Below are 14915 nucleotides of genomic sequence, written 5' to 3'. Positions count from 1 at the left end.
TCCGTCGTCGAATGACTAGCGCAATATCAGCCCGGGATTGATAGCGACTCGGCGAGGTAATAGAAGGCAAATCCATCCCTCAACAATTTGGCACCAGTGATCAGCCTAATAGATTTTAAGTAATTTCTCTGTTATGGTTCCATTGTCTGCTGATTTATCCACTGTCATTAATTAGAAACAACGTTGCCATGGTTACAGTTAATTGCGTGTTATGAACAGCTTGAGACGTTAACCAATTGCAATCAGCAAATTAGATTTAGAAATTCTCCCAGAATGGGAAACTTGTCAAAGTCAGAAGATCGATGTCTCGGCTTTGTGTGCCTGCATACTTATGTTGTTTCGCCGGGGTTATTGATGTTTCAGTAATCAAATATGGCCGCTATAACTTACGCTTTATGATGGGCTATATCAATATCGCCTGACACTTCGTATCACCGGATCGCCAAGGAAAAAAAAAAAATGAATTGTATTAATGAATCATTTTCTTACTTTGGGGTTTATGGTGTTTCAAGTTTATTAATGTGCCGTCAAGTCTTAGATGCTTTGATGTAAGTTTAAAGGGGCAAAAAGTGGCCACTAGTTCTTGGCTCCAATGGACCGCTAAATAGAGTGATGTGAAGGGAATGGTGGGTTGGGGTCTGGTACGAGAAGTCAACAGACACTAGGTTCACATTAGCGTTCAGGTTACCGTTCACGGACCTGGAAAACGGAAACCTAATCTGCTTATAAAGAGGTTACCCATGGGGATCCCAAACAGGACTTTTGTCTCTGCATTTTTCATGCCGAATGGGGGATGGACTCACCAAACGTTCACAAATTGCATCAGGATAATTGGAGTCTTCCGACCTCACATTCTCTCCATTAAAGGGATTCTATCATCGGAATCCTGTTTTTAACTAAGCCCACGTTGGAATAGCCTTAAGAAAAGCTATTCTTCCCCATCTTTAGAATTTTTCTCCAAGATATCTTGGTTTTCGTCGTTATGCTAATGAGTCTCCAGACAGCACAGGGGGGGTCCCCTGTGCTGCTTGAAAACTCTACGGCACCGTCTCCATCTTCTCCAATGTCACCGCGCCGACTGTGCATGTCCGTTGGTCATTTTCTTGTGGCCTCTCCCATTCGGCAACAGGAAAATGGCCGACAGACATGCGCAGTTGGCGCTTTTGGATGAAGGCGTGACGGTGACGCAAGAGAAGAGGTGGAGGCAGAGAAGATGATGGAGGTGGCGCTGGACGCCCTCTGTGCTGTCTGGAGACTCAACGAGAATTGGCGGGACATCTACCGAATGGCAGCATGGTGAAGAATTCTAAAGGTAGGGGAAGAATAGCCTTAAGGCTTAGTTAAAAACTGGATTCTAATGATAGAATCCCTTTAAGTGTTTCCACTCAGGATACCATCGCTGCCATGAATCAGTGAGTGGGGGTCTATAGACCCCCTTTCTGAGGATAAAATGAATTCTTTTCATGTATTGGTGTTGAATCCAGTGGATATACCATACATGCTTCTAGGAGAATCCCCTTTGAACGTATAGTAAAAGAACCCGGCCAATTTTATTTCCCAAAACAAGAGAATTTCTGGATCTCTTCACTGAAGAAAACAAGTCGCGTTTTAGCAAAGGTGTGCCTTCAACTATTCTCCACAATATGTTCTGCTATGATGACAAATTCTGACACCAAGGATGCTTAAACATCAGCGCTCATAGGCAAGCCATAAAAATAAAAGAGAATAAATAGAATTCCCTCCGTTGTGCTTGTCTTCGGGTAAAGGACGCCTTACAGAACAGAGCGGTACAAGAGATAAAAACACCACAACAAACTTTTTATAAAAAAAATAAGAACTGAGAAATCATAAAGACAAAGGTTGTCCACAACTTAAGAATCAATGATGAAGGAATTCCAAGTCCTCAGTCCGACATAGGTTGTTATAGTGCACTATATGGCTTGGAGATACAAAATAACTTACAGCAATGGTAAACAAATTGGGTGGTTGGGGGGATCAATACAACTGATACATAGATGATTGGTAGGGGCACCTTGGCTTTAATGGGATACGATCATTGTGGTCAATACAACTGATACATGGATGTCCACTGTACAAGATGATTGGCTTGGCTTTGACCAAGTATGACCATGGTGGTCAATGTGGCTAACTAAAGCATTGAGATATACAATGAATGATTAAAGGCAGCCTCGTCCTCCACCTACAATAGTCAGACCCTACAGTAGAGTATAATAGGTGGAGGATCAGTGGAGGGGGAAAAAATGAAACCCATTTATACTTCCCTTCCATTTCCCATTTTGAGCCTCCTCCTGGTGCCCTGTGCGTGGTGTCTGTCGGTCTTCTATGATGTCATGCGGTCACTGGGGCCCGGACTCTAACCATGATATTATATTGCTTTGGTTTAATAAGAAATGTATCTATTCTATTCTATGCATTCCATTTGGAGATTCCATCCCCGAATCCAGGACTTTTATCTCTCCACTTTATGGGCGTAAACCCAGTGTACCCCATTCCCTATTATAGTCTATAGGGTCCTTGGTGACCACTTTTTACGTGGATTGGGTTTCCATTTTTTGGATCTGAAGAATGGAAACCCAAACACAGGTGTAATCCTAGCACCAAGTCCGGTTACGTCTGTCCATACCTCCACCGAGGATCTGACGGATACACTGTACCCACAAAGGAGGGCCACATGGGACCCCGGTTGCGCAGATCGTAAACAGTCTCTAGAATATTCCCTGCATTGTGAAGTGACGGAATAATTCTTAATCTTTTATCCAAGAGAACCTAATAGTATAATCCATAATATCCTGGATGTCTTCTGTGTTTCTAGACCTTGTATCATCCATTTCTCCTTATTATTTGTGTTCTTCATTTACTGTTCTCCGCTTCCCATTGCTTATTGAACAGATTCAGGCATTTGGAATATTATTTGTATATTTTATTGTAACGTTATTTAAGCATTATATTCGGGATTTGTGGATCATTATTTCTGCACATTTGTTTTATATCACAGGTTTTTATTATATTATTTTATTGTGTTTTCCTTCCCTCCTAGTCGGAGACAAACAGAACTAAATCTTCACAATCGCCATAATAATATCGGATCCCTAGTCATATAGAATATTCCTCTCTTCTTCTATTTTATAGGTGGACGCGGGGTCACGGTTGGACCGATCCTGAGCTCTGCCGCTTCCGATATTTTTTGCGACAATGAGAATGGACCAAACTTTCTCTTTCAAAATAAAGGCGATGGGACGTTTGTGGACATGGCGGCGAGTGCGGGTGAGGATCTGCTATTATATATTGTCCTATGTACTATAGAAACCATGGGGATTTTGATACATTGTTACGTACTGTAAAGTAGCCGGCCATTTATTATACCGCCTATTAACGTGTATATACAGAGTACCAGCCATAGCTCATAAACCGTATATTAGTGATAATTCCAGTATAGACTCCAATATAATAGCACATTGTAGGAATTGTATCTATGGCTATGAGATTTAATATCCCTTCTACACTGTGAATATTACTACCGTCCTCGCTGTTCTGCCGACTCAGCGTTCTGTCTCGCCACCACTTCTTTCTCTCGTTGTTATATAATGTTTATTTTACATTTATGAGCCACTAAGTACTTTCTGTTTGATTTGGCTTTGTGACCAAAAAGGAAATCTTCCTCCTAGTAACTGCGTAGGAATACAGTGAGAATAAGGAATCTATATTAGCAGGATGTATGGGTCCTATGGATCTGGGGTAGGCTCAGCATGCAATAATGGGTCATCGTCTAAGGCATGTGAGACAGCTACACATCTTAGAGACCATACCTATCTCAGCAGGATCTTAAAGTGGACCTTTCACCACCTCAACCCTTTCCAGCTCTTTATACCATTTAATAGCTGCCGCTTCACTGATTCCGGCGCAGTTGGAATTTTCCCTCTAGCCCCTACCATTCCCGAGCTATTAGGGCAGATAGTTTCAGCCCCCAATATTCTAATTAATCTGAGTAAGTCTAAGCCCCACGTTGCAAAAATGAAACTTTTTTTGTTGCAAATTTTGTTGCTTTTTTTGAGCCAAAGCCAAGAATGGCTACAAAAGGATTGGGAAATATATAGGAGGCTCTTATACTTCTGCCTTATGTTCTATCCATTCCTGGCTTTGGCTCAAAAAACCGTAACAAAATCTGCCTTGCTGCGTTTCGGCAATTTTGGGCCTCGGCCTAACACGTTGGGTGGGTAGGGGCTACAGAAAAAATTCCAACTGCGCCATATTCAGTGGAGCGGGGCCTATTACAGGTGGCAATGAGTTGGAGTTGGTGGGAGTAATGAAATTTCTTTCAAATTGTCAGAACTTTAAATGGAAATTGGAATATTTAACAACCAATTAGTTCCAAAAACAAACACCGCTACATCTAACTCTTCTCTGGAATTGCTCTGGTGGCACGGACCAAGTCCAAGACTCAGTGGGACTGACAATTGGAAAATTGGATTGCTGGACACATTTTTGTATATACTGGAGACTTAACAACCCCTTAGTCCAGAAAACTGTTGGAAGAATTTTTAATTTACTCAAAAATATTTGTGCAAATTGCATTTTTATGCCACCATTCCTACTTTCCCAAAAAAAGAGAGGGTGGCGTGGTATAGGCAGGGTCATTGACCCCAACAGATTTAGGCAAGTATTTTGGCGTGTTATCTAAAACTATATGCCAGACATGAAATGGCATAGATCTTTTTCTCAGTGCATGGACTGCTGTAGATGGTGATAATTTATGATCAGGCGACACAAGACTGGAATAGAGAACGCCAGTCTTGATAAATTTTCTCCAGTGTATATTAGAAAGTTACGTAATATCCAATGGTTAAACACGTTACCGTTGACCCTCCCGGACGCGACCTGGGTCACATCTGTTTACCATACTCTTGTCCGCTTATGATAGATTTTCTGTAACTTAACAACTTTGTAAAATTTATGCAAAATGGGTATTTTTTTGCATTTTCCTTTGAAATGTTTCAGCTGCAATTTTTGTTCTTTAGGAAACTCCTAGACCATTACCGGAAAGCTGATTGCTGGCTGTGGCGGCACAATAGTGTCAAATGATGTTGTGATTTCTTATTGTTATATTTGTTTTTTATGTAATTTTCGGGTTATGTTATAAATGGTCTTTATTTGACTTTTCATAAATTACAGACATCGCGCATCAAGCCCATAATTACTAAATGGGTCTGTTACTAGACCGCCGTCTTTGTGTTCGTTTTACCATGAATTGTAAGACCTAGTGATACGGTAACCTGTAGGCATCATTAATAAGTGTTTGTCCTTATTGAGCTGATTACTTATTATTGTAATGGATCATGTTATTACCCCTGATTATACGCTGGTCACAGGGAGTCCCGCCCAAGTAGCGAATTGAAAGGTAATGCAAGCAAAATCCCTATCAAGTTAATGAGAGTTTTTCCAGCACTATACAGTGTACAGAGCTAGTTCTGGTATATTGTGGCTCTGGCAAAAATCTGGATTGACGGGCTTAAATTAAAATACTATCTAAAGAATAGGTCACCAATCTAAAGTCATGGATATGTAATCTGGAATACAAATGTACTGACCTGACCTGACTATAACTGACCTGCAAAGGGTAGGAGTCTGGAGTAGGATTGAGCGATCAGGATCGGAAAAGATTGGATTCCGATTGGCAATAGAGTAAATTTCACGATCGCGATCGGAATTCCAATCCCGATCTTTTCCACTAGGATCGAGGTCGGAGGTTATCTCAAGATCTGCTCAACCCTAAAAGTGACTTTTCCCATAGAGAAGCATTGACTAGGGTTGAAGATCGGGATCAGAAAAGATCGGATTCCGATCGGCGATCGAGCAAATTTCATGATCGCGATCGGGATCAGCTGGAAAATGATTGGTATTTCCATGGTGGCTATTTTAAAGGGACCCAACTGGCCATGGAAAATTTTGGTTGCCATTGAATATATTCAAAGATATATTACCATTTTGCAACTTGATGGCACATGCACATAATATCCCCTCTGCAATTTGCACCTACAGTATGTGGAGAATAGGGGTCCCGAGACCCGTCTGGTGAGGCGCCTGTCACTCCTACATCCAGGACTATGGAGAGGTGTCAATAATGGGGATGCCTCTGTATATTCACTTCTATGGGAGGTATGGAAACAGTCAAGAAGCCTACATGGCACCAGTGGTCATTTAATACTGTATATGGGCAAGCCAGGTTTGATAGAGGGGGGACCAAACTATGCGAGAACCCCTTCTACCATGTCCATGTGCCTGAATATGGTGTATGGAAAGAAACGGGTTCACGAGACAACTCCTTTATCTCGGAAAGCCGTAACAAGGTATTAGAAATTGGGTTCGCCGCACTTTTATTTGCATTGCACGCTTATCTCAATCTTGATAAAGATGCAATTTGTGTCAAATTTTCCATTTGAAGCCACACTACGCAACAAATGAGTGTGAGTGATAAACCGGTGTAAATGTCATGTTTCGTTATACGTTGTGCTGGATACAATTAAGCAAATGTACGCTCCAATTAAACAAACTGTTATTTCTGAAACAAATCTATTAGAGAGGACGGCGGCTGAGGTTGCTCTTCCTGGCGGATTTTTTCAGCACCTGTAAATCTGCGGGAGAAGAAGCCAATGGTTCTCGAAGCTATTAAGGAAGGTGGAGAGTTCAGAGCCGGCTGGCTATAAAAGCAAATTACAATAGCAATATGGAATGTAAAATGACTAATCATCTTTTATGGCACAAACAGCGCCATCAAGCCGAATATAAAGAAACTCAATTAATTGTGATTTCCATGCCGGAGCGCGGGACGGGAGCGAGATCATTGCCTTTGAAATATATTTATTACGCGGGAGGAAAAAAAATCTAAAAATAGTCCTTGAAGAGGGGACTTCTCACATTTTTGCAAATGGATGTAAAGATGGGAGGAGGGTGGAGAAGACGGCGGTGGCGGCAGCATGCGACTTGATAGTTAATAATTCAGGCACATTAGGCGAAGCGATATGTCAAAGAGAAGGCAAGTGTGAGCGAACGAAGATACGGCCATAATAGGAGACTGATATATATGGACGATTTTAGGATATTAGGAGATGATTGATCATAATTACCAAGGTCAGGGAATATTCATTACTCGGATATTTGCTAAGTCAGGGGATTGCCGCTCTTCCCATCATACAGCGAATAAACACAAATGAGGTCGTAAATATGGATTCATTAATAAAAATGTGTGCGAGGTAATGGAGGAGATGTGTTCTCTCTTCTTAGTCTTAGTCGATCGCTAGGATGGTATATAGAGATTTCAAGATCGATGGGCAGGAAAATTTAGTAGATCCATGGTGGATGTTTGGCCATGCTTGGACAAGAGCAGCCATAGAAGAGGGTGTCACTATAGGAGCAGCCATGGAAGAGGGTGTCCCTATAGGAGCAGCCATGGAAGAGGGTGTCCCTATAGGAGCAGCCATAGAAGAGGGTGTCCCTATAGGAGCAGCCATGGAAGAGGGTGTCCCTATAGGAGCAGCCATGGAAGAGGGTATCCCCATAGGAGCAGCCATGGAAGAGGGTGTCTCTATAGGAGCAGCCATAGAAGAGGGTGTTCTTATAGGAGCAGACATGGAAGAGGGTGTCCCTATAGGAGCAGCCATGGAAGAGGGTGTTCTTATAGGAGCAGACATGGAAGAGGGTGTTCTTATAGGAGCAGACATGGAAGAGGGTGTCCCTATAGGAGCAGCCATGGAAGAGGGTGTTCTTATAGGAGCAGACATGGAAGAGGGTGTCCCTATAGCAGCAGCCATAGAAGAGGGTGTCCCTATAGGAGCAGCCATGGAAGAGGGTGTTCTTATAGGAGCAGAAATGGAAGAGGGTGTCCCTATAGGAGCAGGCACGGAAGAGGGTGTCCCTATAGGAGCAGCCACGGAAGAGGGTGTCGCTATATGAACAGCCATAGAAGAGGGTGTACCTATAGGGGGTGTAAGAGTTGGAGTCTCCTTAGAAACCCCTTTGTGTCACGTAAGACTAGCACTATAAAAAATTGTTTAGGGGCCAATGGAGAGGTGGAATTCAAGCTCGCTTTAGTGTTTGGCAATTGTAAACCTGCACAATGTTACAAAGCTCACTCATGGATGTAGCTGAAGGACCCCAAACACCTAAAATGACCCTCTAGCTACCCCCATACAAAAGATGACCATACATCCTACTAATATTATAAATGTGAAAGTTTGTGTGTTTGGATGTTTGTGAGTTTGGATGTTTGTTCCTCAATCACGCTAAAACGCCTGGACGGATTTGCGTGCAATTTTCCACAAACATAGTTTTCCCTTAGGATTGAGTCACAGGCTACTTTTGGTGCCACTAAACAACATGGCTTCCTAGCAGGAGACTCACAAAAGCAGGACTCCTAGCCCCAGCTATAGACTCACACACACTGCCTGGCATTTCCTGCCACAACCTGCCTGCACACTCCTTACTGTCACCTCAGGAGTCGCCCTCACTCTACTCACTCACATTTACATATATAACACATCACATTGTCTGTATCACTACATACACAATACAACACATCACATTGTCTGTATCACTACATACACAATACAACACATCACATTGTAATTACATGTATCTCCTATCACTGCTATATACAGTACCTGATACATATATACTCCTGTACACAGGCTGTATATACTATATAATTACATGTATTACCTATCACTGCTATATACAGTGCCTGATACATATATACTCCTGTACACAGGCTGTATATACTATATAATTACATGTATCTCCTATCACTGCTATATACAGTACCTGATACATATATACTCCTGTACACAGGCTGTATATACTATATAATTACATGTATCTCCTATCACTGCTGTATACAGTACCTGATACATATATACCCCTGTACACAGGCTGTATATACTATATAATTACATGTATCTCCTATCACTGCTATATACAGTACCTGATACATATATACCCCTGTACACAGACTGTATACACTATATAATTACATGTATCTCCTATCACTGCTATATACAGTGCCTGATACATATATACTCCTGTACACAGGCTGTATATACTATATAATTACATGTATCTCCTATCACTGCTATATACAGTACCTGATACATATATACTCCTGTACACAGGCTGTATATACTATATCATTACATGTATCTCCTATCACTGCTATATACAGTACCTGATACATATATACTCCTGTACACAGGCTGTATATACTATATATTACATGTATCTCCTATCACTGCTATATATAGTACCTGATACATATATACTCTTGTACACAGGCTGTATATACTATATCATTACATGTATCTCCTATCACTGCTATATACAGTGCCTGATACATATATACTCCTGTACACAGGCTGTATATACTATATATTACATGTATCTCCTATCACTGCTATATACAGTGCCTGATACATATATACTCCTGTACACAGGCTGTATATACTATATAATTACATGTATCTCCTATCACTGCTATATATAGTACCTGATACATATATACTCCTGTACACAGGCTGTATATACTATATAATTACATGTATCTCCTATCACTGCTATATACAGTACCTGATACATATATACTCCTGTACACAGGCTGTATATACTATATAATTACATGTATTACCTATCACTGCTATATACAGTACCTGATACATATATACTCCTGTACACAGGCTGTATATACTATATAATTACATGTATCTCCTATCACTGCTATATACAGTACCTGATACATATATACTCCTGTACACAGGCTGTATATATTATATAATTACATGTATCTCCTATCACTGCTATATACAGTGCCTGATACATATATACTCCTGTACACAGGCTGTATAACACATCACATTGTCTGTATCACAACATACACAATATAACACATCAAATCACATTTGCTAGCCCACCAAACTTTTTAAAGCACTTTTACAGTTTCACACGTCTGTGTCCGCCCAATACTCAACTCACCGCAGACGAAGTCGTGGGTAAAAGCTAGTATTACATAATTGTTGACCAAACTGTCTGTTATTGGCTTGACCAGCCAACAATTTCACATGTATAGAGACTTCTCTTGACAGCAGATGTTGCGGAAGTAAATAGTCTGCGTCAACATTTGAGTTCTCCTATCCAAGAGCCTCATTGGCATGGCCACGTCCCTTTGAACATAACATACTTTTTGTCCATTTTTGTGCCATGTGTTGTCCAAACCCCTTTTTTAACGATGTGATTGGCATATAAAGTGCCCCAGATGATATAAAGACCAACAGATACTGGAACATTCCACTAGCCCTGGGACGCTTACCGTCTTTTTTGGAAATTCAGGAGGTCACCTCTCTTTTTGGGAGCCACCCAGAAATTGGCCTGTATAAGCATTGGAGTACAGTAATTTCACTTTTGATTCACAGTTGATGAACTCCTAAAGTTTCAGGATTGGGTCAAACCCAGAAATTTGGAAAATTCTGTCCTCTCATCTCTAGTAGTGACTTACATATCATTGTTCTGGACTGAATAGTCCCTTTAAATATTCTTGAATGGACAAGGAATCTTCCCCAGCCACAAATTCAGTTTAGCAGATTCTAATATCCTTTGTGTTCCATCTTCTCATTATTTTCAAGATCCCGGTCTTCTGCCAAGGAGCAACGACTTACTAATGTATCGTACGTACAAAGACTGAGAACTAGACTAGACAACCCTCTGCGAATGAAAATGGGTTTAGTTTGGGATCAAAAGACTCATTTTTTTTCCCCAAACCAGTAGGTCTCTGGGCTGGAGGACAGGTATAATTGTATCCCATAGGTGGACAAAATATAGAACTCAGGGTCCTATTTGCCCATATGGGACCAAGGGTGATCCTGATAATGCCCGATTCTATGGTTTGGGGTCTATCCATGGTAACTAGGACTAGTTGCTTCTATTGCTGGACGACTTTGAGTATTTACCATGTATATTGAGTTGATTTTTAATCGTCTTGTAACAGAATGGAAGTGATGAGGTGCAAACTCTTAATGACACGGCTCAGACGCGTGTCCTGTGAGTGTACGCCGCGCGCCACCGCCTCCATAACCGCTAATTACTGCTTCTTCTTTCCTGCCGACTCTCTTATCTTCCATTCATCACTTTTATTTTCTTCTCATTATGAAGAGCCGCATGTAGACTTCATTAATTGTAAGACGCCTTCAGGACATGTCAACATGGTTATTAGGATGCTTATTGTAAGCTTGGTTAAAAAATGACAGGGGATACCCCATAGACTGTAGTTATTGCATCACAGCTAGCAAACCCATAGCCAGCGCTACACTAATGCTGGACAGTAACCAAAAAACATCTGGTTTGGCGGATATCCCGTGTCACGCTTGAAGGCTCTTTAAAGCTAAGGCGTCACGTTACAATCACTGAGTAGTGAATGGGATTCTAGGGTATCCAATCGCCACAGATTTGGGGAGTCTCGGCATGTCAATTATCCTTACAGAAATGCCAGTGGTTTTCCAACTTCAATTGGATCTCCCCACAGATCCTCGAGATGACACTTTTCCCAAAATAACTGTATACAAAATTTGCATCATCCCATTCATAGTCATTATTGCATCGCAGAGCAATGGATGAAAGCTGGAAATGACCTTTAAGCACCAACCTACTGTTAGGGAATTGCTAGGACAGCAATTCCCCAGTAGCTGCAGGAAACCCTGGGAAAGGGGCACAAGAGACAGTTAGCCCTGGTCTGAAACCCCCCACTGTCCCTTCCCTGCTTCCCAGTCCTATCCTAGGTAATAGGCGGCCCTTCCTATATACAGAATACGGACAAGACATAAAACAAGGGAGGTCAGCTAGCCAGGGGTCAGTAAAAGTGGAGCAATGCAGTGTCAAAATCGATATCCAAAAGAGTAGTCAATAGGGAAAGCCAGAGGTCAAGAATCAGAATACAAGAATAAACAGCAAGAGAAAAGCCAGCACGCACAAGGCAATAGCAAGCACCAATAAATAGGGAGGAAGAACCCACCCTGGAGTTGATAGGTGGACCGGCTGTCAATCACAGGACAAGGCTAAAATTAACCACTTAATGAACAGAGGCAAACAAGGGCAGAAGACGGGTGTGGGGGAAATTCAATTACAGAACTAGAGCCGTGTTCACCCAGTGCAACCAAAAACTGTAAGCAAGGAACAAAACTGCAGGATGCAAGCAGAGGGTGGCACAGTGACCAGAGCAGGCAGAGACGTTACACCTACTGAGAATAAATAAGAATTTTTTTTTTTATTTGCCCAAGGAATCTTTTTGTTTTTGCTCCATTAACACCAATTTTATAATTTTTGAATAAAATTACGTTAAACTTTCCTTTCCTCCCTGTAGTTCCCTTTCCGTTTTCGTCTAGACGTGCATCTTCCGACTTTAATCATTCGTCTGACCCCAGTAGATAAGTGGTCAAGCCCTGAAATTATAGGCGGCCATAAAAAATAAGAAATGACGTGAAGTTAATTCCGTTTTTTTTTCTCCTTCCATCCAGAATGTTGATTCCCAGTCAATTACATCCCCAACTTACTCCCCTCCTTCTCATCTCCACCACCCTCATGAATCAGCTTGACACCGGCCTTGGAATACAGTAACGCCAACCAAACGCCCAATTTTTTTCGGACCTTTCAACAGCCGATGCCTCCAAAGGCCACGTATGAAATGATATTCATAGAAGCCACTTGTATTAATTTTTATTTAAGCTTCGATTGAAAACTAAAGAAATAAAGCGCCCTCGACTCAAGGCCGTCCGGATCCGTAAACCGGCGAGGCCATGGGGGGGGGGGGGATGTGGCGAGTGACTGATTAAGATGATATGGGTCATTTTTCAGAAAATGGAATTCGCCTTTTTATTAAAATCCCATTTCCCGCAGTAATACGTTCTTTCTTCTTCTTCTTTTTTTAAGAAAAATGTATTATTTGGCGGCACAATATTTTCTTTTGTCGTAAAGCAGAGGGAAAACAGTGATTTTGATAAGGTAATAATCCAAGTGAGGCAAGGATGGAGGAAAGGAAGATATATGTGAGCGGAGAATGTATGGGTAAGAGAGTGAGGTAGATGCACTGTCCGCATAATTGAAAGTCAGAATGATGGCAAGGGTTTAACAAGACTTGTCATAGGGGCATTTATCAAACAAACAGATGCGGGAAAACTGGCGCCCCCATTATTCTGGATAACGGGAGGTGACTTCTCTTCAAGGTGAGAGAAAGCTTGTCATAATGGAAGTGGGTAATATCCATTTTTCTTTCCATTTTCCATGGGGTCCCGCTACTGCCGGATTCCACCTCGTTCTTCGCTTTTAGATACATTGTCTCTCGCTTTTGCTCAAGAAAAAAAAAGTGAAATTGCAGGAAACGTATCATGTTCTAACGTCTCACACATTTCGACTGCCACGGTATCTAAGTCAGTTCCGATCGTCGTGGGTGGAATATTTTGCTTCGCGCTGTCGTACTCGCATGCCAATGTTTGTAATTATATATCCGTTTTATACTTTTATTACTCAAATAGAATGTTCAGTCTTTTGATCAAGTTTTTACGGAAGAAGTAACTGGAACCAACTGGATCATCTTTTTCTCCACGTTTAGTGATTGTTTTAGGATACATTTAAAGGGATTTTCCAGGTCTTACAAATTGTCGCTAGAGATGGTTTGGAATGAGCCGGTTTGTTACAATTTTTTCCAAAACTTTTTGGTGTTTACCAGCCATGAATCGTTATGGATTTCTAATAATATTATGGAGTGGCAACCAAACTCTAGGTCCTTGGTGGAAAGCTCTTTTAAGGCTGAAGCCCCATGTTGTGAAAGCGCAGCTTCTTTTGTTGCGATTTTTGAGACAAAACCAGGAGCATAAGGCACAAGTATAAGTATTTTATATATATGTCCCATTCCTCTTGTAGCCGTTCTTGGCTTTGGCTCAAAAAACGCAACAGAATAAGATGCGTTTCCAGAATGTGAGGCCTTAGCGTAATGGGAGCGTATTTTAACTATGGCATTTTTCAGCTTGTATGTATTTTAAGTTGTGAGCCCCATATAGAGCTCACAATCTACATTTTTCCTATCAGTATGTCTTTGGAGTATGGGAGGAAATCCATGCAAACACGGGGAGAACATACAAACTCCTTGTGGATGTTGTCCTTGGCAGGATTCGAACCCAGGACTCCAGCGCTGCCAGGGTGCAGTGCTAACCACTGAGTCACCATGTTGCCACTATGTAAAGTTAACCATGGAACAAAGAGATCAAGTGGGTTGCATTATGGATGAGTGAACCGGCCTGAAACAAACCAAATTTGCTACAAGTTTTCCAAACATTTCATATTCAACCAAATTCAAGATTTTTGAGTTTTGGTACCCACAAATCATGGGGTAACTGTAGCATATTTGTCCCCAAAATTGTGACTTTTTCCTGTTTGCACTGTGCTCAACACTTTTCTTAAGAGCGGGCAGGGAATCGAGAAAAAATGAGACTGTGTGCCCCAACAAATGTAACAATTTGTGTGCAAGAAAACTGGAGCAAATATTGTCTGAATTCTATTCCTGCCCCTGGATTTCTTCTTAAGATGTACCAAAAATATTAAGAGGCATTTGGAGACATCTCATTCTCATGTTCCAATATCTGACGCACTGTATGTCCGTCTTAATAATTCAGCCTGTGTCTAAAGCTCCTATTATCGTATATATATCCCGTACACTCTATATTCTGTTAAAAAGAGAGATTATTAAATTTGCCAGTTTTAATTGGGAATAATATGGTTCTGAAATAGAAAATTCAATGAACCAGTAAATTTTCCATGTTCCTCTCATCTCTATTAAAAATAGAACCAGAAAAGTACAGCGCCCTTGGATC

At 41.3% G+C, this 14915-nt stretch overlaps 1 protein-coding gene across 3 annotated transcripts in view; it reads left to right on the top strand.

Moving 5' to 3' along the window:
* CRTAC1 (cartilage acidic protein 1) overlaps window positions 1-14915 on the top strand; it is a 310217-nt gene that overhangs the window by 219234 nt on the left and 76068 nt on the right. For all 3 annotated transcript variants that reach the window (XM_075257862.1, XM_075257864.1, XM_075257865.1), the window contains exon 6: window positions 3151-3285. In XM_075257862.1, coding sequence (XP_075113963.1) covers window positions 3151-3285 — 135 coding nt within the window. The remainder of the gene's footprint in view (window positions 1-3150; window positions 3286-14915) is intronic.

Source organism: Leptodactylus fuscus, chromosome 10 (assembly GCF_031893055.1).
Source record: "Leptodactylus fuscus isolate aLepFus1 chromosome 10, aLepFus1.hap2, whole genome shotgun sequence".
Classification (NCBI taxonomy): Eukaryota; Metazoa; Chordata; class Amphibia; order Anura; family Leptodactylidae; genus Leptodactylus; species Leptodactylus fuscus.
This window is presented reverse-complemented; position numbering and strand designations above follow the sequence as displayed.